General features: G+C 42.5%; 1 protein-coding gene across 1 annotated transcript in view; it reads left to right on the forward strand.

Moving 5' to 3' along the window:
* Window positions 1–14,386: 14,386 nt before the first annotated feature.
* Window positions 14,387–25,075, forward strand: part of ITGA9 (integrin subunit alpha 9) — a 212,176-nt gene continuing 201,487 nt past the window's right edge. Inside the window, exons 1-3 of the mRNA XM_058803423.1 lie at window positions 14,387–14,570; window positions 22,627–22,754; window positions 23,983–24,089. Coding sequence (XP_058659406.1) covers window positions 14,404–14,570; window positions 22,627–22,754; window positions 23,983–24,089 — 402 coding nt within the window. The 5' untranslated portion in view covers window positions 14,387–14,403. The remainder of the gene's footprint in view (window positions 14,571–22,626; window positions 22,755–23,982; window positions 24,090–25,075) is intronic.

A 25,075-nucleotide genomic window follows, 5' to 3' on the forward strand; every position in this document is an offset into this window, starting at 1 on the left:
AGTTAGATGAGACTGAAACAATGCTATCAAGCAAGTCCAATTAAGAGCACATCAATTTTCTTAAGTATCAAGGATTTCCATGAATTATGTTTTAGGGGTATCATATATATGGTAGCATTCCAATGATTGTTTAGGAGGTACTAGAAACTAGTTTTGGTGTAGAGTGGTTAGTATTTCTGGAGTTTCTGTGTAGTCATAAATAAGAGAGAGGTTTTATCTCTGGACCTTTCTTGAAAGCCCAGCTTTGGGTGCTCTGAATTGTCCACCAATGGAGCTTCACTTTTCCTTAACCATGGCTCAAGTACCTTGATAACCTGTCCCCTTTCTTACAGTGGTCCTGTGAGCATCTCTCAATGGACCTGAAGGAAACAAAATTTCTTCATCATTTTGCTTAAGAGAGGTCTCATGGAGCTGGTTTGGCAATTTTAGGAGTAACTACCTGAGACTTATTGCATGTGATTTTGGAATATGTTGCCACATGGCTTATTTTTGGATTTACACATTTTTATCCACTGGTCTTTCTTATAAGTTGTATATAACGAAATAAATTAGAAGAAGATTTGGTTATAGCATATTGTCAAATTACAGTGTATCTCCTGTTGTTATGGTGATAAAAGCTGTGATAAAATGATAAAAGAATTTAAAATATCCATCGATCCCTGAGCTGTGTTAATGAGGTTAAAATTGAGTAACTGAGCATGATCTCACTAAAATAAAATTGCATAGTCACAATTCTACTAGTGAGACCAATGCTAGTCAACAGAAAAGAAGCCTGTGTTTGTCTTGCAAAGTGTCTGTGCACATTTTTAAATATATACTATATGAATATGTACAGCAAAACTGTATTTCTGACCACATGCTGGCTGTCAGAGAATGAGAGATGCAAACTATGATGACTGCTTGCTGTTAGCAGTATGGAAGGTAGTCTGAATCCCTGTTCATTGCAGTTGAGATGGAAGCGATGACACAAAACTCCATGTTCATGTGACAATAGCTGACTTTTATTGAGAGCTGTTTGCCTTAATACAGCTTTGAAAGTCTACACATTTTTTTTCTGATTGGCAAAATTAGTTGCCGCCCAGCTAACTGGCCAATGTCCCCATCAGCCTAGACCTGCTGCCCAACAGCCCAGACCAGTCAAGTGATATAATTAAGGTACTTATATAATTACTGGCATTTCAGTTATAAAATTAGAATTGGGATTAATTAAAACTGTAAGGCCTCCAGGCCAGTCGTTAGGCACTACTACCCTTTTTGTTTTTAAATACAAAGGCAGTGTCTGTTGATATAATCTGGGAGCCATCAGGAACAGCTTCACAGGGTGGTATGCCGCAAACTCTTCACAACCATAACCCAATAATAACAAACACCTAACTTTCTTAGAAAACTGTTAAACCTTAAAAACTACTATGGGTAACACTTTACAAACACTTGCTTATGAAATTTTAAACCTTAGAAACTATTATGAGTAGCACTTTACAAACACATAAATTATTTTCAATTTGTTAAACCTTAAAAACAGTTATGAATAACGCTTTGCTTGTTTGTTTCCATTGAAAGGTACAAATCCAGTTTTGTTTCCAAAATGTCTGTCTTCTTGAGACTAAGTAAAGTTACAGGTAGAGGTAGACTGTCATTCCACTCGTCCCACATCTCCCTACAGTGGTGTGAAGTGTCATTCCTATTACTGCTCTGCAACATTGGCTGCAGGATTGTCGGGAAAATGTTGTTGGGTGTGATCCCGAGCCGGGTGTAGAGCAGGACACACACACCAAGCAGGCACTTGTTGGGTGCCAACATCAGTGGAAATGCAGGCATACCTGCACCCCAGAGTAACAAGGTCCTAGGGACCTTCCCATTTATTGGTAAGGAGGTTCTCTACTGGTACCTTAGGTTTGGGTGACTGAATGTCCCTGGAAGATTGCATTGATAAAAAATTATTTAAAATAACAAGATTCTGAGAATTAGCAGGTACTGTTAAGTGATTTAAAGTGTAAAGTGCTTTAGTTACCCTACTCTGTGGGGTTTCACCACACATTCCCTCCATTTGTTTGTCAAGCATGCGTTTTAAGGTGCCATGGGCATGCTCAACAATCACCTGTCCCACAGGGGAATAAGGAATACCAGTGTGGCGAAACTCACCCTAGAGTTTTAAAAAGTGCCGAGTATTTTGCAAAATGTGTGCTGGACCATTATTGGGTTTTATTGTATGGGGAATGCCTACAGCAGCAAAGGCTGAATGCCAGTGTGGGATGGCATCACGGCCTCTTTCCTCTGTGTGGACTGAGGCCCATATGGCTGATGAAAAGGTGTCCACTGAGACATGCATATATTTTAAGTGTCCAAATTCAGAGACGAGGGTGACATCTGTCTGCCAGACGTGTAATTCTCGCAGGCCACAGGGGTTTACCCCCATCTGCAGTGGTGTAATGTGACCTTGACAGTTGGCACAAGAGTTAGCAATGTTGCTTGTCAGTAAGAATTGCCTGTTTGTCAGTAAGAATTGCCTTTGTAATGATCTAACACCCTGATGAAAAGAGGCGTGGGATGCTCTTGCCTGTGTCTTGGTTGTGGTGCTGTCCAGGCAGAGCTAGTTAACCAATCAGCCTGGGAATTACCCTCTGCTATAAAACCAGGCAAATTAGTATGACTCCAAATCTATAAAATATAATAAGGACATATTCTGACTTTGATTGTATGCCACAAACTTTTAAACAGTTCAAATAATGCAGCATTAATAATTTCTTTCAGTAAAGCTTGGTCTAATATTTGTGTTGTATCTGCGACATAGGCAGAATCAGTTACAATATTTAAGGAAGTGGGAGGAAATTGTTGGAAAGCCATAGTGATAGCATGTAACTCCAGTAATTCAGGTAGTTCAGTATCATGCCCTTTGAGTGTTTGCCACCCATTGTCCTCCTTCCAGGTCACAATGGCTTTCCCTATTTTCTCAGATCCATCAGTAAAGACAGTGAGACCTTTCAGTGGTGTCCTGGTCTCAGTGACAATGCAGTGGACCCACTTAATTGCAGCGGTTTATGACTAGGTAGGTGGTAGGTGATTTGTCCTGAATAATTTTGTAAAGCACTTTGCAGTGCCGTGTTGTTTGCAAAGCACCATTCAAAATATTCCTGTTGAACAGGTATAGTAATTTTTGCAGGATCTTTGGCATTTATTTGTAAGCATCTTTGGTGACAATAATCAATTGAGCAATTAATTCAAATATGGAAGGTGGTGTCTTTTAAGATTGATGTGGTAGAAAAACCCATTCCAGAATAAGTAGTGGGTCGGACCACTGAGAGTCCTGTTGCCCAATGATACCCATAGGATGTAAATCAGCAATAACGACTAATACTGTAACACAAACCTTTGGGCATATCTGATACACTTGTCTGTTTGTTATGCCCATTCTACTAATTCAAGTGCAGTTTTTGCCTCTGGTGTTAATTTTCTTGATGAGGTTAACTCAGGGTCACCTTTAAGGATGTTAAATAAAGGTGCCAATTGTGGGTAATCCTAAATCCTAAATAAGGTCTTACTCAAAAGTTGCTGTGCATCATTTAAAATCTGAATTTTCATTGAAAATGGAAGTTTTTGCAGTTGTATGGTTTGATCTAATATTTTGACTCCAAGGTATTTCCATGGTGGATATGTTGTACCTTCTCTGGTGTGATTTATAAGCCAAATTTTTGCAGTGCCTGCATCAATTCTGGCCATATTTGTAAAAGGCCTCCTTTGGTTGATGTTGCTATTAGGATGTCATCCATATAATGATAACAATATGCCCCTGGAAGTTGTCCTCTCAGTATTTAAAGTGCCTGTGCAACATACCGCTGGCAAATTGTGGGGCTGTTCTTCATTCTCTGTGGGAGCACTGTCCGTTGGTATTGTTCAATTGCTGCTGCATGATTGATGGAAGGCATTGTAAAGGCAAACTTTTGGGTATCATCTGGGTGTAAAGGAATAGTAAAAAAACCAGTCCTTTAAATCGACAATTAGTTTGTCCTAATTGACTGGTATCATAGTAGGTAATGCCATTCCAGGCTGTAAAGTACCCATACTCTCCATAACAGCATTAATTTTTCTTAGATCGTGGAATAATCTCCATTTTCCTGATTTCTTTCTCATTACAAACCCAGTTGTGTTCCATGGGCTTGTTGAAGGCTCAATGTGACCTTGAGCCAGTTGTTTCTGAACTAGGGATTTAAGGGCATTTAATTTTTCTTTTTCAAAGTGCCACTGTTGAACTCACACAGGCTGTTCAGTGAGCCATATCAATGTTAAGGTAGGCTGTTTTATGCCCTTTATTACAGTGACCCCAGCTAAAAATCCATTCCCATCCTGACTCCTCATGCTGATAAGACATCCCTTCCCCATAAGTGGGACAGCAGCAAAATAGGGATGTACAGTATCGGTTTGACCTTCAAAATTTTTAACCAACACGGGTTTGCTGCTTAGATAACTTTGTGTGGTACATCCGAGGCCAGCAGCAACAGATCCTACAGCCTTGGTAGGCCATGATTGAGGCCATGTGTTTGTAGAAATGAGAGCAATGTCCACTCCGGTGTCTACCATACCACTGACCTCTATATAAGATGGACTTGCCTGAGGCATCGAGAGTGTACAAACCATATTTGGTCTCCACTCAGAGATGGCCTGAGTCCAGTACATCTGAGGTTGTCCAGTTGATCTGAAGCCTTGGTCTCTTTGTTTTCTTGGGTCTGTTGGGGGAACAAAAGACTTAAAAGCTATAAGCTGGGCAATATGAGTGTTTTCTAGGATAGACACAGGAGGAGAAGGCATTGACACCATAGCACAATATCTGTCCTGTGAAATCAGCATCTATGACACCTGGGTGAACAAAAATGCCTTTTAGTGTTGCACTTGATCTCTCCAGCAACAGAGCACTTAACCCTCTCCCTATAGGTCCATAGGCCTCAAGAGGAACTTTATGTACCTGTAATGAACTTATAGTTACTGTGATGGCAGTGGAAGCATCCATATCTGCTGACTCTATTGTCTTTCTAGGGAGCTGGTCTCATGGGCTCACACTGGGTGACAAAAAGATGCTTGTGCCTGCATGCACCTCCGTGCCGTGCTCCTGTTCCCATTTCCCTGCTCATTGAGGGGCTGTCCATTAAGATGAAACTTGGACCAACACTGCTTGGCTGAGTGACCAGGCTTCCCACATTGGTTACAATTTCCCATAGTAATAATCTTTCTATGTCTTTGATGTGTCCTTAGTGAGTTGGTCTTCTGGGGACAATCTACTCTTTTATGGCCTCTTTTATGCCCACATCCATAACACTAACATGAAAGCCATGTTGTATGAATCTGTTCCAACTTTAGCACACACATCAATTAATTCACTTAAGGATGGATTTTCTTTTGGTAATAAATTGATAGCTCTTTCCAGTCCTCAATTGCATTATCATGTGTCAATTGTAGTATTAATTGATTTCTTGTATAATTAATTATTATTTGCTTATTCATGGCATCTCTTAACCCCTCCATAAATGGTATATATGGTTCCTTAGGGCCCTGTTTAATTGTAGAATACCTTTGAGTCGGTGTTGCCATGTCTGTAACCTTCAACAGGGCTTGTATTCCCAACTCTTTGGCCTGTGGCAATATTAGAGAGGTAAGCATGCCTGTAACGGTGGATTGTCAACAGAGGGTAGTCCCATAAGTTGAGCAACTCCTGCCCCAAATTGTGGATCTTGCTGCAGAACCTCTAGATTCTGCAGCCCCTGGTCCTCTGCATATCACCGCCAGGTGGACTTGAACATCATATATGGGACTGGGGTACAAAACAGCTTTGCTATCTGCTTGATATCAAAAGGTGTCATTAGTAGTTAAAAATCGTAGCATGCTTACTACTCCTGGAGACCCCAGTCCATATTTGGTGGCTAACTGGCGTAACTCAGAGAAGACCTGCCACTGAAAGGAAGCATACCTATCAGGTGCTGGGAATGCTTTAACCATTCCACCCACAGGCAGCTGGCCAGCCAACGATAATGAAAGCATGGACACAGAAATCCTTTCAGCGCTGTTGACATCTCCTTCTGCAATAGCTGTTAATTTTATCTGTTTCCAAGAGCTGACTGGATCATATATAGAGATGTTAATTGATATAGGCAGGGTGGTGGAAACATCTTCTCGCAGGTCAGCAAAGGTGTGGTAGCTTGGCTCCCCCTGGTTGGGATACTGTGAATGTGTTAATAGAAAATGTCCCTTGGGCTTTTCAAGCCTTAGCTGTGAATGTGGTATGGTGTGGTGTCCCTGAGTACCAAGTGCCGGCAGCCTCCCACCAACACTTGTGGGTTCAGAGGCTCGCAGCTCTGCATCAGCACTTCCGGTGCTTGACTTCCAGGTTCCACTTGCGCTCCATAGCCGTTAGTGGGCCTACCACGCACTGGTTGTGTAGCCCCATCACATGCAGGCAGAGGCATGCCACATGTGCCAACAGCAATATGGGGTGAGGAGTACAAAGATGGCACCAGCAGCTGTGGTGTGAGCGGGCTCAGGTGCTGCACCTGCACACTTGATGCCAACAGTAGCGGCTCGAGCGCTGGCAGTATGGGTGAACCCACCTGCGAGACAGGCATTGCCAAAAGTGGTGGCGGGGGAGCTTCGGCAGCAGTGTGGCTGGGTGGTGCCACAGGGAGAGGTGTCCCTGATAGTGGCCTTCCATCCCTTGGCTTCCTGCCTATCCTGCCAGCCCACACGCCCAAGGGTTCACTCACTCTCTCTGCTGCTTCTCCAGCTCTTGCGGCTGCTTGTAATCCATGGATCTGAGCCACTTCTCTGTAGAAAATTGCATTCCCACTTCTCCAGTTGCTTCTTCTTTTTATTAAAGTCTTCTATTTACAAGGGTCCCCTGCAGCTTCTATCTCCAAGGTCCAGACCTCCACAGCTTTTCCAGCTGCCTTCCTCCGCAGCTCTTGGCTGTTGGCAGCTCTCTCAGAGTCTCACTGGGGTTCCATCTCTGCCACTATCCCCACGGCCGGCCTATTGCTAATCATGTTGGGGTTCACCACTCATCACAGTTGAGACAGAAGTGATGACACAAAACTCCATGTTCATGTGACAATAGCTGACTTTTATTGAGAGCTGTTTGCCTTATGCAGTTTTGGAAGTCCACACATTTTTTTCTAATTGGCTAAATTAGTTGCTACTTGACCAACTGGGCAATGGCTGCTCCTGCCCCCAATGGCCTAGACCTGCTCCCCAACAGCCCAGACCTGTCAAACTATAAAATTAGGGTAATTTTTATATAATTACTTACATTTAAGTTATAAAATTATAATTGGGATTAATTAAAACTGTAAGGCCTCCAGGCCAGCTGTTAGCCACTACACCGCAAACATGTGCTTGGCTTCAGGTCTGCCATTCAGTTCCCCTTAGGTCAATAAGGTACAAGCATATTCTCATATTTAAGCATGTACTTAAATGAAGCACATGCCATAGTTGAATAGAGACTGTTGAATAGAGGTCTGTTACATGAGTATAAAAATGCAGAAATCTGGATCTACTAAAGAAAGAAAAAAAAGCCCAAGCAGATAACAAAAATTTGCCCCATTGTGGCTGCATTTCTCTTTACAGAGAAAAGCAAGGCGCAGCTTCCCAAGGATATTTTCTGGGAATCACAGCAAGGAACCTCAGAGGAAGAAAAAACAATTCTTATCTCATTTGCTGCGCCTGTGTTTGTGCAAAAGTAGAATGCAATATTGTTTACCCAAAGTGATGGTGATTTGTTTCCTTGGCCTATCAGGGCCAAGCGTGTGTGCAGACTGTCGGTCAGCAGACAGTCACAAGATTCTATTCGGTTGAGGTGAGTGCTTGTGCAGATTCCATTTAGATGTAGTGTAATATAGTGTAATATAATATAGAATAATATAGTATAATAAAATAATTAACTAGCCTTCTGATATCAGTAGAGTCAGATGCATCATTTCACCCTTCTTCGAGGGCCCTGCTTTTACAATACTCGTTGGATTTATGTTTCTTTTACTCGGCTCAGATAAATTCCTTCAGTTACTGGTATACAACATGTGATAAATATTTTATAAATATGATGTATTTATGGCACAAATTTACCATAAATCAGACTGAAATAAATCCCAGTACTGAAAGCCAGGCCACGTGTTTAAGTGCAGTATTAATGTATACTTTTCAAGACAATAGAATAATGGCTGCTACAGTAAAACTGGATTGCTGCTGAAAGAGTAAAATTTAAGAAAATAAATACCTTAAATACCTATGGAGTGACACTTAATTTTTGTATATGAGGCTCTGAAAATTCTCTTTCCACTCTCATCTTTTAGCTGGAAGGTGATTTTTTTATTAAATCACCAGGTTCTGTACCTTCCAAGATTTACAATGGACCAGTTGGCGTCTGGTCACTAGTGGTGCATCCCATGGATCTGTGTAAGGCCAAGTCCTCTTTAATATCTTTATTAATGGTCTGGGTGAGGGGATTGAGTCTACCAGCAGCAGATTCATAGATTCCAGGTTGTGTTGGAGTGTTGATCTGCTGGAGGGTAAAAAGTCTCTGCAGAGGGTTCTGGACAGGCTGGATTGATGGGCCGAGACAAATGGCATGAGGTTCATCAAGACCAAGTGCTGGGTCCTGCGCTTTAGCCATAACAACCCCAGGCAGTGCTACAGGCTGGGGACAGAGTGGCTGGAATGCTGCCTGGTGGGAAAGGACCTTGGGGTGCTGGTCAACAGTGGCTGAACCTGAGCCAGGAGTGTGCCCTGGTGGCCAAGAGGGCCACTAGCATCCTCGCCTGTATCGACAATGGTGTGCCAGCAGGACCAGGGAAGCTTAGCGTGGTTGAAGCAGCACCTCAAGTGCTGTGTTCAGTGCTGGGCCCTTCCATTTAGGAAGATGTTGAAGTAGTGGAATAAGTCCAGAGAAGGATAATGAAGATGGTGAAGGGTCTGGAAAACAAGCCTTGTGAAGAGCAGCTGAAGGAAATGGGGTTGTTTAGCCTGGAGAAAAAGAGGCTCGTGCATGACCTTATTGTTCTCTACAGCCAGTCAGCAGGAGACAGGATGAGAGGACATAGTCCTATGTACTGCCAGGGGAGGCTTAGTTTGGACATTAGGAAGAAAGTCTTCACAGAAAAGGTGATTAGATATTGGAATGGGTTGCCCAGGAGATGGTGGAGTCACTGTCCCTGAGGTGCTTGAGGAAAGACTGGATGTGATACTCATGGCCACGGTTTAGCTGGCAAGGTAGTCTTCAGTCATAGGTTGGACTTGATGATCTCAGAGGTCTTTTCCAACTTAATTGATTCTGTGATTCTGTCTTCCAGGTGAAACTTCTAGGATTCTCAATCTGTTTGGAAAATCCTAGTATAGGTCTATGAAAAAGGTAAGAGACAGTGGCCAAAGAGCCACAGTGAATAACAGAACCAGCAAGAGAATAATTTTCCTTCTTATCTATTTACTCTAGCTGGAGAGCTACCTACAGAAAATGAAAGAAGAGACAAGCAGGAATTAAATTAATATATTATGTGAGGAGATCAGTGTAAGCACCTCACTCAGTTTTTCAGTGGCTTGAGGGTTAAACCTTCTAGGGCAGGATCACAGATGTGAACTCGACCTGAACATGTTATCCAACAAAAGTAATTAGTCTTACATTTGATGCGGAAATTGAGGGTGACATCTCCTTAATTTAATGGGAATAGTGTAGAAAGGTATAGTTTGTACAACAGCAGTCTAGATTTTGCCTCGAAGTCTAGATGCTTGAAGTGATTTGATGTCTGACAGACTGAAATCACACTAGTAGAAATGTAGTCAGTTCCTCTCAGTGTGGCTGTAGTAATTGACAGGCTAGTTCTCTGGTAGGCAAGTGAGAGTTTCCTCTTTAGCCAAAACACCTTATATTGCTAATATTTTATTTTTATATATAAATATTTTGGTATTTTATGGTTACTCCTTTTATATATTCCTTACAAAGGAACACCCCTCTCTCAGACAACTTCAACAGTGATGAGGCCTTGAAAAGAAGGAGGAGAATTCTCTCCCACTGTCCTTGTAGTGCAACGAAAGTTGGTAGCATTTCCTCTCCTTCAATGGGGAGGCAAGCACAATCTGTCTTTAGAATGAAGCCACAGTGGAAGAAGAACTTAAGAGGATGCTCTTTGCTTGGTAGGCAAGAAGAGGTACAAGAAGTGTCAGGAAAACATCTCATCTAAGTTTGGTCTCCTGAACTCTTTTCAGCTGAGTCTGTAGGTGGGTTAGATCAGAGAGTTCTGTGGGAACTGACTGAAAATAAACTGCAGTATTATCATTAGGACCTGATTTACAGAGTTACTGATCTCCTTGCATTGAGCACTTGCCATAGAAATACAAAGAATGCATGGAAACAATCAGCAAGGCTCACCACTGCAATGGGAAACCTTTAACACAAGTTCAGTTAAAACCTCCTTAATACTGAGCATGTACTGACACAACCATATGAATAATGATGGGGAGAGGCAGCCTTTGTATTAATGAGATTATGGGATGCCCTCTCAATTGTTACGATGTCCTAGCTGATGGATGCCAGGGTGGGAGAAGGAGGTGTCATCCCATCCCCACTCAGCAGCACATCCTCTCCCCACCTGTGGCCAAGAGCAAGCAGGAGGGAGCTGAGGGCCAGGAAGAGAAATCTGCACCCAAACAAGTAGGACTCAAAAAAGATTGTTAAATAAGCTCACAGCAGCTGTTAGTTGTAGGTGCCTGTGGGAAGTGAAAATGAAGTTATTTGTGCATAGAAACTGTTTGGAAAGAGACAGTAAAATTTCAACCTCAGCAATATTTCGATACAAATGCAAAGAAAGGCAAATGATAAGTAGAATTATGTGTGAAGAATTAACTTCAAATTAAGTAAGGTATTGTTAAAAGTAATGAAACCAATGTTGAATTCACTATGTACAGTACAGGAACAAATTTATCTTTATATATATATATATATATAAATTGTCTGTGAAGTGCCATTTTGGGTGGAGAAGCTTTCAGGAAGACAACTTATCTGTCAATGCTTACTCTTGATGAACGGAGTCTGTACATAGCTGAATCTTTAAGCAATGAAGACATGGGGCATTTGTTTTAATTTTCACTTTCTTTCCACAGCCACAACTTTATTGCATTGGACATTCTTTTCCTAAGCTCTATTATTAATTAAAAAGTATTGTCAAGGGTGCTACTTCACTGTTGATTCTCAATTTACAGATAATGTTTCTAATTTATAAACTAATCTGGAGACTGAGTCTTGCCAAAATACAGTGTTTAATTAATATAGTTAGGTGTAAAGTACAAATTAGCCCTACGGTGCAGATATGGAGCTTCTCTCGATGATACAAACATCAAGGCTCACACAGTGAGAACAGAGATATAGAAGTGCCTATTACAGCTATTCCTGGTTTGAATGGTTCCTTCACACAAGGTTTGCAACAGGATTTGGGTTCAGTGAGGAGAGAATTCTATGGTATATGATTTAATGTATTATTCTCTGTTCTCACCCCTTAGTTTTACCATCATATTCATTTAACTGTATATTTTTATTGTCCTTGACGCTGCAGTTGGATGCCCCATTGCTTTCATAAATGTCATGCCAGAATTTTATCAGCTAAATATACACCACTGAGACAGGCAGTTTCTGTTTTTGTTTCTGTTTGGAGTCACAAAGTTCCTGTTGCATTAAATGACTTCAGTATTTGGATGTGGAATAAAAGAAAGAAAAGGATGGAAGTACCATATTCTTAGCCTTTCCCTGGATACTCTTACTTGCAAAGAATGGAGAGCTGACATTTTTATAGACTGACACGCTTTTTGCATTTCACTTCTAGCTGAAATAAGTCCTCCCGAGAGCACTCTACAACATGAAAGACAAGTGTTCCATTCACCTCATCTGGTTGCTTTGCTTTCCTCCTCCCTCTGGAGAAGGATGAACACATTGCTCTCTCTAGCGTATCATCCACATTTCCTTTAACTCGGTTTGAGTGCTGTCTGAGCACCATTTAGTGCCCAGGTAATTAATTGAAAATCCCCAACAATTTCTTGCTTCAAAAGGCAGAAATGTGGCTTTGTAGTGCTAATGATTACGTGTCATTTGTGGAATTTGCTTAATTGAGGCGTATTGACTTTCTGCGTAAATCAGATTACTTTTATCCATATTGATTGCTCAGTTATTAAATCCCTGTGAAAATCTTTCTATTAAATGTTATAAATCTCCTTACTAATATGACATAAATGCCCTGCTGTTTTCACGTGATGCACCAATAAAAAAAATCAATTCTTGCAGTTTGATCATACACTTAAGGCTGAATTTACTGATAAAGTGACTTTCCCATTTTATTTGATAGTGAGCATTGTGCCACTCAGACTTGACTGAAAAATTTTCATGTCTTCATAACCCTGGTCATAGTTAGCTGAAGGAAGACTCACACTACTCCAACCTTTTCACAAGCCACCTTAAACAAGGATGCTAAATAATTATACCACTAAGCTTCACATGGCCAATATAAAACACCTTGGTGACTGGAAACATCCATTCTTTTTTTTTCTTTTCACGACCAAATTCTGTAATTTTTACTCCTCTATTTAACCTGTTCCTGAAATTTTCTATGTTAATGTTTGCTTTCTGGCATCACAGTCAACATCAAATATGGCAGTTTCTAAACAGCAACATGTACATGTGGCACTCAGCACTTGCTCTGAGGGTGATGCTCAAAAGCAATGATTGAGACCAGTCTTCTTCCTGGTGAGGGAGTTCCCTTGCAGAAACAGGCTATGTATTTGAAAGAGCCACATGGATACTATGAAACAGCTTACCCCAGAATTCCCTTCTCACTGAAAAAAAAAATCCTGGTGCAAACTGTTTGCAGAAAAAGAATTACTCTTCCACCAAGAACTTCCTTCACTGAAAGAAGATTTGACTTGCAAGAGTGTTTTTCCATGACAGCTTTCCAAGAGCCTCAACACGCAGCACTCTTCCCTGGAGATCACTGGTGTCATCGGAAGCAAATTACACATTAACTCTCGCGTGCATATGCAAGAAGTACTACTGGATGTGGCTGCAAATCTCCAGTGACCTGTAGTATCAGAGCAGTTCCTGTAGCATCAGAGTTTCCCTCTATTCCTGTGTTTCCCAGGACTTACTCTGCTTCTCCTGGTGCACTTTCTTATGTATGAGGGCTGTAGATGGAATTAAATAGTCAAAGACAAGGCTAACAGAAACATTTGAACGTCACAATTGTCTGTGAGAAGCTATTTATCCTCTGAGATTCTGGGCTTGGTGCTCAGAAGGATCTAAACACATGAATTTTGAGTATAAAATATACTGCTTTTCACTTTAATAAAAAGATGGGCTTTGTGAGCCCAAGGGTTTTATAGCACCTAACTCCCCTCCCTTTTTCCTACAGAGTGATGATCACCCTTGTATTATCCTCTGGACTTCTTGCCTTTGCTTTTGCTCATCTATTAGTGCATGTTTGACTGATTATTTTTGCTCTCAGATTTTCAAACTTTTCAAGTATTAGAACAATTATTTTCAGCTTTTACTTAGCCACGAAGGTTGCTGCTTCTTTTCCAGACCTGAAGTACTTTTGCCGGAAAACACTGGCCTGATTTTTTTACCCGAAGTATTTTCATTTCTTCTGCCCTAAAAAAAAGACATTGCCTCTCATCATAGCTTCCCTTTTTCCACGAAAATCTCCCGGCGTTTCGGCGTGATGCAAATCATATCTGTCATCTGTCACTCACGAAGCATTCCTCTCCGCTGTGCCAGATTCAAGCACAGCTGATAACCTCAAACTACTGGAAGTCAGGACTGATTCCTCCATGTCTTTCTGCCCTAGACTTTGTGATTTCCCTCTTCCCCCTCCAGGCGCCGACCGGGGAGGGGCTGCGTGAGAAGGGGAGTAGGTGGAAAAAAGAAAGTCACGGCTGACAGGAAGTTTGGTGGAAGAGAGGGACACCGAGGGGGAGGCTGTGGGGCCGCGCGGTGCCGTGGCGGGGGGAGCCGGGCGGCAGAGCCAAGCACGGCGCGTTCCGGGGCCGACGGGCGGCGAGCTCGGGCACGGCGCGGCACGGCACGGCACGGCAGGGCACGGAGCGGCACGGCACGGCAAGGCGCGGCACGGAACGGCACGGCACGGCACGGCTCGGCTCGGCAGGTACCGCGCAGGGCCGCCAGGGGGTGCCGGAGGCACGGCCGGCCGAGGCGGAGGGGCGCCGGTGCCCGCGGGGCGCGGCGGGGCCGGGCCGAGCCGCGGCGCGGGGCGGGCACAAAAGCGCCGCGCCCGGACACGCCAGCTTGGAGTCGGCGCCGGGAGCAGGGCGGGGTCGGTGGGCCGGAGTTCAGCGCTCAGCGGCCCCGGTACGGGCGGCTGGCTCAGGGCTCGCACGATGCCGGAGGCGCGGCGGGGCGCAGCAAGGGTTCTGTGGACGCTGCTGTGGGTGGCCGTGGTGCGCTCGTACAACGTAGATGTGGGTCGCCCCGTGATTTTCCGGGGTCCCAACGGCTCCTTCTTTGGGTACTCGGTGCTGCAGCACTACCACGATAGCACACGGTGGTGAGTAGCGCGGCCCCTGCGTGCCCGGGACGGGCGAGGGCGCGGGGGGCGGCGGGGATGCGGCCCGGCGGTCGCTGCCGGGACATCCATCCCTCCTGGCAGCCGCATCTCCCGCAGCGGCGCGGCCGGACCCGAGGCCCCTCGCAGGGGCCGCGAAGGGGCGCCTCCGCCCTGGACTGCGGGGTCTCTCCCCGCGCTCGGGCCACCTTTTCGCTGAAGGCAGAGTTGTGGGCTCCGCGCCCCTTGAGCACGAAGGATTTGTCTAATGTGAGCAGGGGGCCCCGCGCTGGGAGGCGTTTTAACCCGGGATGTCCTTTCTGGGCTGGCAGCCGGCGCTTGGCATTGTGACCTAATTGTCCCCTAGCACCAGCCGGCCCGCGGCCGATGTCGCGACTCGATCCCCCTTCCTCGCGGGAAATATTTAGCAGCTCTTCGTCCGGACAGCGTACGAAAAAGCGCACGGGGTACGAATGATGATGGGTTTTGCCGTGTTAATGGGAAATGTTTCTAATACCGCTAACTTCCACCGAGAGCAGCACACGCAGCGTCCACGGAGCTAAACGACCCGCACTCTGCCTGGCGAGGGACGAAATTCCTCCGGAGGCTGAAGAGCCGCTTCCAAATCGTAGAGGAAATGTCTGTGTAACTTAAAAAAAAAACCCAAAAACGATCGAAGAAAGAAAGTTTATCTACATCCAAAAATTTGTGAAACTGGCGAGCTTCTTGTTTTTCCTGTTGATTGAAAAGAGCGTTGGAACATAGTCTGTTTGTTGTCTAGGTTAGAGGCTCTTTGTGAGAATTAAATGTGATTTCTCTTAATTGGACCTAGCTAGTGTCATCTGGTGCCCTTCTAATGTGAGTAGCAGACACTGCTGCCAGTAAGCATCCACAAAGCATGTCTTTATCTTTTTATACTTAGATATTCAGCTATTGATGTTGGAACTTTGGTGCACTGTGGTTTAAATAAATTATTCATTCTGGCATACAGTTCTTTAAAAATGAATTTCTTTCACAACCTTTAGTTCCCAAGTAGTTCTATGCTCTGCCTTTCTCCATAGTGGCTTTCATGGAGCATTCATTTTTAAGGACTTACAGGAAGATATCATAGAGGAAAAGCACCCTGAGAGAAGAAAAGATCTCAGTTTAAAGCAGTGCTTAACTTAGGTCAGGAGTCAATGAAGGGTGCAAAGGCTGAAAGGAACTTCTATTCAACACAAATTGCTGGGGATTCACAAGGGTGTGAATGAAATGCTGATCTACTGCAGTTTGGTGGGGGAAAAGTGGTAGAATTTGTTGCTTCTTATGTAGGTATCTGTCATTCTGATTGATAAAATGAATTGTCTTCATAAAGCAACTGCTGGTGTGTTTTTGGAAGGGGAAGGTGGACTAGGGAGGAGTCTTTGAGATAGCCCCACTTCATTTAGAAACATGCTGGACTTTAAGTGTGGGGCATCTGTCTGAAGGCAGGGATCTGTTAGAAGTCTGGTGCTCAAATTAAAATCTTCAGTTATGTAAATTCCATTTTTTTTGAAAATGGAGCTGATACCTGATGCCTTTGCTGTGACACCAGAAGAAAAAATACCAAACCAATGAAATATCTAAGATCATTAGCTGTTTTTAAATAAAAAGTTGTTACACCTAACACCCAAAAGGGTTAAGGGCAGCTTAGTATGGTAAGCATGAGCACAGTCAGAAATCATCAGGGTGGGATTGTCACCACTGGTGGGAATGCTCTTCTTTTCATTGTGAGACCAGGAAGCTTGTTTTCATGGGTACTTCAAAACCCTGTTCCCAACTGACACTGGGATAACAAGTTGGGAGACAAGTATTTTTAGACTTCCCTTGATTCTAGTGTGCTGTGTGCAGTTGTGCTTGTAATGTGTGCGTGCATCCTAAAAGTCATTAATGACTCTCTTAAAAGTATATGCTGCCTTCTTCCAGTTTTCTGAAGACGCTCCTCTTAAGAGGCAGGGTTATTGTTTGTTTTTGTGCGTCAAGTTTTTTTCTTTCTTCTTGTGACTTTTATATACCCAAGGAAGAGCTATCATTTCAGTTTTCTCATGTCGATTGGGTCTGTACACTGCAATGGGAAGTAGTTAAAATAATTTAACTGTATACAGTGATATTTTGGATGATGAAGACTTGCCCAGTGAGTTCAGCACTATATGAATCTGCAAAAATGTGATTGATCAAATCTGAGGCTGATGGGGCTCCTGCCCATCTAAAATTATTTAATATGTTAATATGCTCTCAAGAATTTGAAGGTATTCAGGGAACTCTTGCTCTTCATTGCTTGTGGGCCTGATACTCACCTAATGTGCTTCTGACATGAGAGCTGTCTTGTTTTCTGTAGCCTTGCATATTTGTGTGTATGTATATATATATATATATATATATATATATATAATGTTTCAACTCTTTGTTTTCCAAGACCACCTTTCTGTATTTCCTACCTTATGCCTAAAGGTTTCTAGTAAACTGGTTCAGGGTTTGGTGATCCTTTCAGGCTTCATATGAGCCAAATATTCATGTAGAATGAAAAAAAGGGAGGTGGGATATTTGGTATGAAATCTTACATCAGATAAACATGAATAGCCAGGCTGCTGCACACAGAAATTACAAATGGGAACTGGGTGTTCAGCTGCCACTACAGTAGTGGAGCCAGTCAGTGCCTTTGACATTTTCTGCAATAGTTGATTGCAATGATGGTTCCATTGAGCTGGTTTTGCACATTTTCTTGTCTTAAGAAATGTTTCTCAACTGAGATGTGCTGAGATTATTGTATTTCTGAAAATGTCTGCTTTTCCTTCCTTAAGTGGGTTTTATGACTGTAAATCTTGACAGGTTTACTCAGTGCTGGGTACATCATTGCCATTTTCAGCAAGAAACCAAGTGGCTGGTTACATTTAGAGCAGGGACAGGCTGAAGTGCTTCTGCTCTCTGGATACAATGATGAGCCTTGGAGTAAGGACTCAAAAAACAACCAAGAAACGGCCCCAGACAGTTAAAAAGAAAATAAAACCCACATTTTTTCCCTAACTAAACGGTGGTAATAATTTGAAATCTCTGATTCTTCTTTTTTAAAATAAGACATTTCTTTAGTCTCTCCCCCTTTCCCTCCTTATGATCTCTTCTTGCTGACACCCTCAAATCTGTCAGCAAGTCCAGGGTGACCATTTCATCTTCTCTGGCAAAATAATCTGGCATGGAAAAGTCAGTTTAGTTGCATGGTGTCCTGCTGTGAGTTTTACAATAAAGAAAGGGTCTGGTTTCTGTGCTGTTGCATCATTCCTTCAGCCCTGCTCTTCACCAGTTTGTGCTGCTGCTGAAATAATGAAGGTTGATCTGCATCTTGGGCTGCCTGAGATGTGTTGTAATGCATGTCCTGTAAACGTGGTCGACCAGAAGGAGGGCAGTCCAAAATTGGATGGAATAAATTTTCTAATACAATTTGAAACAATAGAAAGCAGGCATTCTTTATCTGCACAGGACATGTAGCTGATCTCTCCTTGTTCTGCTTATGTTGTGAGACTTTACAACAAGGTGTTTATCATAATCATATATATTCATTAAAATATGTTTCTTATCTAATACATAAGCATCGTTTCCTAGAAATATTTTACATGCATCTGCCTCCTGAAAGTCCTTTTATGGTTCTGGAGGTTTATTGAGAGGAGTCTCTAGTGGTTGTATGCACTGAATGCTTCAATATTAGAGGTGACCTTTCCTTGAACTTTTTCTTTGGACACGTGCTATTGCTTCTTGTTACATAGCTTGCCTGAACAAACACTGTAGGTCTCTTTATCTGTTTTTCCACTGGTTCCAGTCACATTTATCATCCTGTGTGTATACCTTTATATCCTTTCTTGGTTTTTTTGCCTGCTTAGTCTTTAAGCTCAATTCAGCAACTTCAGGGGAACTGAAAATTTTTATTCTCTGTGTTATGTATCAAAGGTGTGGGAACAGATTGACCCAGTGGAGACTGGAAGTTGTGTGCGTAATCTAAACAGTGATGCTGTAGATTCTGCCATGGAATTTCGAGGAATCTGAGCTTGCTGTCATTGGTCATGGATCATCCAGCCCTCCTGCTTCTTGCTCTGTGTGTCATGGATGAAACACAGGGTTTTATTTCAAGTAACTGGTTTGGTTTTTTTTTTTGGAAGTAACAGAGACATTTCTAAAGGGGAGAAACTCAACTGGGATATGATGGTAGGGCACCCTCTTTTGGTATGCTTTTGAAATGAGCTGTGGTATGTGAGGATACTTAAAGATTTTTTTTTCCCAACATGTACCACTGCAGTGAGGTGAGGTGCCTACAGTCCTCAGTCTTTTAATTGTGATTGTCTAATCCCTGCTGATGCTTAATGTGTTTGGCATCTCTCCAGGCATTGGTCAGCTCTGCACTTCTGTTCACTGTTCCTTTTGTTAAATTCAACACCTAATTTCCAAATCTGTGTGTCCTGAAGGGTCAGTCAACAGGGAAGTGATCATTACTGTTCTTCAGGAAGTAATTTTAAAGAGGTGTGAATTTCTCTGTGGCCAAGAAAGCTTCTTGTCGTCCAATAAAACTGGCTGCTGCAACTCCTTCAGTGGCATGGTTTCCAGCCATGCAGCTGCATAGTTCTCTCAATACAGATGAAAATGTTTGTCATTGATCATGTGAGTATGAGTGCAAGAAGAGAAAGTCAAGTGTGCTTTCTGCTCCCTATTTTGGTTTAAACCCCAATACTTTTTTCACAGAGCCAGTGGGATGAGGCTGTTGCTCACAGATTTCTGTATACCTCAAGGAAAATGGCTGAAATGGCTCCAAACTCCCCTCCTCCTGTTCTTGGTTCTCTGCCTTTCTCCATAGAAAGTAACCTCTTTCTCTTGATGAGGTTTCCCCTTCAAGGTATCTTCATGCAGCTACTCACTAATATTCTAGGGGCTTCCCATAGAATAGTGTGGTTGTGAGAAGCTGCACTCATCAAGAATCTCTGCAGACAGCATTACTCACATAGTATACTCACATAGTAAGCCTCACATAGGGAGCCTTTTGGCAAAAGGCTGGAGAGCTGCTGGCACCGCCTTGCCGACTGCCCAAGCAGTCATATAGTAACACTGGAAATCTGTACTGCAAAGATCAGTCATTTTAAACAAATGCTAGTTAAAGTATTTGGAATATATTGGAAAGTTGTACTTCTTCTATTTGTATCTTCTGTGTCCATGCCAGGCAAGACTCCACAGCACTGAAATAAGAGAAGACTTTATTAGACTATAAGACTTTATTTTGAAATGTATTTCTGATTTGATATAGTAGCAGAGAAAAAACACTTCCTCTGATTGCAGTGCTGTTTCATAAACATTGCACAAGATTTCAAAGGTGATTTAAATATGTAGAGGAGATATAAACAGGTGGGGTTTTTTGCTCCATGAGTCCCAAAGTATTTAGATGGAAATGAGTTGTCTATCCAGGTCTTCTGAAAAGTCTCATGATAGTTAAATGGGCGACTTCCTTACAACACTTAAGGCATTACATACAGAAGCTAGTGAAAGAGTAAGCAAGTCTTTTTGTTGACAAAGGAAATATTCCAGTCTCAAACCTTTGAGTAAAATTAAAGTAATTGTTATGTAACAAATACCAACCAAAAACCATGTGAACAAACAGAAAACCTCCTGTTTTCCATCTTAGGGCATTAGTGAGCATGGATCATACTAGATGATGCAGTGGCTCTGCAAAGGCTTAGACTGCTGGGTTTTAAGTGCAAGAGTGAGAGAATGAGACAAAATCTTGAGATGACGTAGTATGTGCTGTGTGTGAAATACCAAATTTGAATGCATGGACATTCAAGACAATCCAAAATAAATTTGCCATTGGCACACATCACTGACTGCTTCTTTCTGCTCAGTCCACATGAAGGAATGGCAATGTACGTTTTCTTTTTGAAAGGTATAATTGCTCAAGACAGCAGTATTATCTGTACCAATAGTCTACTCCAATTGCTAATTATCAATTTTTCCCATTCATCTTTTTAAAGAGAGATGAAAATGCTGTGTAATTTAGACTCCATTGTCTCTGTCTTTCATGTTGCAACCCAAGGTATCTTGTGCACTAGTTACGAAATCATATTTATTTTTCTTAGGTTAGAACAGGACCTGTTTTAAACTGGAGTTTGGTGTGACCTGTGTTATCTTACTGTTACAACAGGTCGTAGAAACATGGTGTTTCTTTTTGCACTTTGAACCTGTAACTCTTTAAGATCATGTTAGATCTCCTGACTTTCAATAAGTGAATGTTATGCATTCATTGCCTGTGTAAATGAAATGACTGGCATTTGATTTAATATCTGCTGACTGCCTAGTAGGATTTCCATTTAGAGTTATTTTTCAGGCTCCTTTGCACTTGCTCCCCAAGTGTGCAGCCTCTGTAGTAATTTAAGTATTTTAGACATTCATTCTTCTCACTTGTGAAAGCATGATATGTGTAACAGAGTGCAAGAGTGCAATTCCATTAGAATTCTCCAAATGAAAGAGTTTGGCCTATAAAATCTCAGCAAAAATAGTCACTTAACACAAGTGTTTCTCATATTTTTGTAAATGTATCAGTTTTTTTTTTACCACAGGCCAATTTTGTTGCATCCAAGATCCAAAGCAGTGTGTCAGGAGTGGAGGTAGGCTCCTGTTGTGTATAGATGAGGCTCTGATGCAGGGGAAGCTCTTTTGCATGGCTCAGGTTGGCCCTGGACAAGTGCACACCTTGTGCCTTGGGTCTCCTTGTGTGTACTGGGATGGTGATGATGAGTGGTGGTTGGTATGGAGCTCTAGGTTGGAGGGTGAGGGAAAAGTTGTTAAGAACAGGGAAAACATCAGTTTGGGCGTTGGTGCTGGGCTGTCCATCTGAGAGAGCTGTGTGTGCAGGCTGACTTTGCACCAGTAGCTCTGTAGTGGCTAAACCAAGAGCAGTGTCCCCTTGGGTAGCTGCTGCTGCCTCCCAGGTGGCAGCCTGGGTCTGCACAGGGGACTTCTGGACCCCTAGCCCTTTAGAGATGGTCGCTCTTAGTTCCAGCCCCAGGCTTAACTTTAGTGAGGATTTTTTTACATTCAGGAGATCTGTCATGCATGACAGTACAAGAGAATTGCAAAACTGTTACTTAGCTGCTCTCCATGGAGCTGTCTTCCTCCTGCTTAACCTCCTTCTTCCTCCTCACCTTCCCAGCTCTGGGGTCACAAATTGTCCTTTTAATAAGGAGACAGTGAAATACTTGTGCATCAGTACTTGTGCTTCCCCTGTAATCCTCCTCAAAAAGCATCCCTTAGGGCATAAGAAGATAGAAGCCTGCTTGTTAAAGAGTTTAACTAGATCCTAGCACAAGTGATTAAAAAGTGCTGACCATCTTTCTTTCGAGGGTAACCCTATGGTCAGAGCAGGCCATTGGTGCTTCCCAGAAACACAAGATCTCATGTAGGGTCCAGGTAAAGTCTTCACAGCCTTAATGATAAATGTTGGTTGATAGCAATGTATTGTGGAAGAGATATGCTTGTATTGTTGGTTTGATTTCTTGCTGTTGTTTATTCAAAATGTAATTATATAAAATGTTCTGAGAATGGGGTGCCTCCACTTTCTAAACAAGCTTACAAATCTTGTGCTGCCTGGCAAGACTGCAGCCAGCAGGATGTTCAGATTTTGTCTGCTGTGTGTATATCAGTTCTGGATTGATGTAGCTGAAACTGAGGAAAAATGGATGCAGATGCTGTTGTGCTCTTAATGCTATCCTAAAAGCTTTTGGAAGGTGTGTGGTGAGGGTGTGTAACTTTAAATGTGGTACAATCATAATAGAAATTTTATTTGTTAAAAATATTTGAGCATTCACTGTGGAGAAGCACAGTGGTGTGAAGAAGCACACCTTTATTGCGTGTGGTGTTTTCAGTTCATGAATCAGTTTCATTGTTTACAAGGTTGCTGAGAAAAGTGTTTGTGCTAGTGAAGCTCTAGCAATGTGAGCTTTGGTGATGTTTGTGGATTTTTTTCCCTTTCCTCCTGAAATTAATCACTTGTTGCTTTGTTTCTCGTTTCCAGGGTCTTGGTTGGTGCCCCCAAGGCAGAATCTAAATACAGCACCTCTGTTCAGTCCCCTGGAGCAGTGTTCAAATGTCGAGTTCATACCAACCCTGACAGAAGATGCACAGAACTGGATATGGGGAGAGGTGGGTAGTTATGATGTTGGGACAGTAGGAGGCAACCAAAAAAATCCAAACTGCATGGCCAGTAGTCCTTCTTCCAACTTCAAATTGGCCCCAAAGTATTGAGAGACAGCCATCAGCCTTTCCTGATGGATTTTGAACACTGTTAGCAAAAGTGTCGTGTTCTCTTCAGCATTACAAAATAAGATCCCACTGGTGCTGGTGTCCTCTCAATGACCTTGCTTGCTCTTTCCAGCAAGTAACCAGGTAAATGTGGATTTTTCCCTGCTAAACCTGAGCTTCTGTCTTTTTTCACCTGCTTCAGTGTGGCTTTTCAGCATGTTGGTGACTATGTACGTGTTTTGTACTGCCTGCTCCAGGCAGTGCTGAAGTCAGACTGCAGAGGTGACCCCAGGCAATGCTGTGAATGGCTCATTATATGTGACATTATTGGTAATGTGGTGATCTATGGGTTCCCTCATAATACAGCAAATAATTTCTTGAGTTTACTTTTTGTACTAAAGTGGTCTCAGTGAGACCACTTGTATGCCATTGCATGGGATCAGGGTTGACTTCAGTTACTCTGATGAACTGTCTGAGGCAGGGGAAGGTGGACACCTAAAGTAAAATTATGATCTAAAACTTCCTGCTTGATAATGATGGTAAAGAATGAAGCATTTTAATATTTTGGTTTTCTTGGTGACATGTTGCTTTTCCTGCCTTTATACAATAAGGCATCTTTCATCTTGTAGTTACACTAAGTAGAATTTCTGTTTATGAAGTTTACATGTGTTAAGACAGCGTTTTAGCTAAGTGGTTTGTCCTCTACCAGATTGTAAGTTGTCGTGGATTCATGAGTGCTGCCCGATAGGACTGTAGATCTCAGCCTCTTTTTTTTTTTTTAAGTGCCCCTGATCTCATTTTTAAGATTGCATTCAGGAGGCAATCTGATACCTCTCCCATTGACTTAATGGTTTGATGGTTCATTTAAGTAGAGCTGTGAACACAGTGTGATAGCTGCTGGCTGTTGGGAACAGGGTCTGTCCTCAGCTGTTTATGTGTATGGTGCCACTTAGGAGTGAGAACATTGCCCCAGTTAATGCATTCAAGAACTAATAAATAATCAGGATGCAGGGGGAAAGAAAAGCATTTTCAAATGTTTGATGGGAAATCTCTTTTTTTGCCGGGATTCTTTGGTAGGTATTTAAAACTCATGGTCCTTGCCTTGCTGCCTTTCCCTTTTTTTCTGTAGGCAATTCTCGGGGCATGCTCTGTGGAAAGACCTGTAAGGAAGACAGAGATGATGAATGGATGGGTGTGAGCCTAGCTAGACAGCCAAAGGCTGGTGGAAGTGTGCTGGTAAGTCTATACTATTCTTTGATCTCATTAAAAATGTAGCTGCTGCCTGACTAAGCACATCAGGATAGTGTTGGCAGTGACTGGCAGAGTCCAGGCAGCAGATTCTGTAGTCCCTTTCTTCAAGCCGAAGTGAACCCCAGACAGAGGACATGATTTATAGAGGGAGGACTCCAAGCCATCACACCTGACTTGTGTCAGCCAAGGACTTCCTCCTAAATCTGAGGATTTATATCTTTGAACTGAATAAACACAATTTGTCTGGGAGGTATTCTACTAATTTGTTCTTTTTGTAGTTTTTCTGTGTTTATGTAGGAAATATGAAAGCATACATTTTCCTTGAGCATATGAATTGCTGAAAACTGACAAGGAACAATGTAAATTGCTCTTTGTGGCCATATTTTTCATTTATCTATATTAATTTCTTATTGAGTAGGTAGAAGAGTTGCAGATAGAGATGTCTTAACTGTGTGTGGATTGACTTACTGTTTTCAGTGGGGTCACTATGCACACAGACGGGACAAGGAGAGCTGATATGATCCTTAGGATGTGCAATATTTCTTTGCAAAACTTTTCCTGTGATATTGTAAAGAGTCCCGGGCAAAACCCTTTCTAGAATGCGCAGGTATTTTACATTATGATTTTACATTTATTGTCTGCATGTACATGCATGGTTGGGTTCTGACTGTCTACCTGAGTGAGTGTGTGTGCAGGGAAGTTAACAGAAATAAAAAGAATTTTGCAGCAAAGTGTTGTGCATATTATATGTGGCAGGCAAATATCAAGGTTGTATCAGGGTAACCTTGACAGCAGTCTAATTCTAAACAGCACTGTTTGTGAATAGGAAACTTTCAGTTTGCCCCATCTTTCCAATGATATAGAGGACTGCCCTTGTATGGAACTGTCAAAAAGCTGCTAGTGAGAAAGATCTTGTGCAGTGATTACTGTACCAATCACCTGTAAAAGGCAAGAGGACAAACCTGCTTCTC

This window comes from Ammospiza caudacuta, chromosome 1 (genome assembly GCF_027887145.1).
Source record: "Ammospiza caudacuta isolate bAmmCau1 chromosome 1, bAmmCau1.pri, whole genome shotgun sequence".
NCBI lineage: Eukaryota > Metazoa > Chordata > Aves > Passeriformes > Passerellidae > Ammospiza > Ammospiza caudacuta.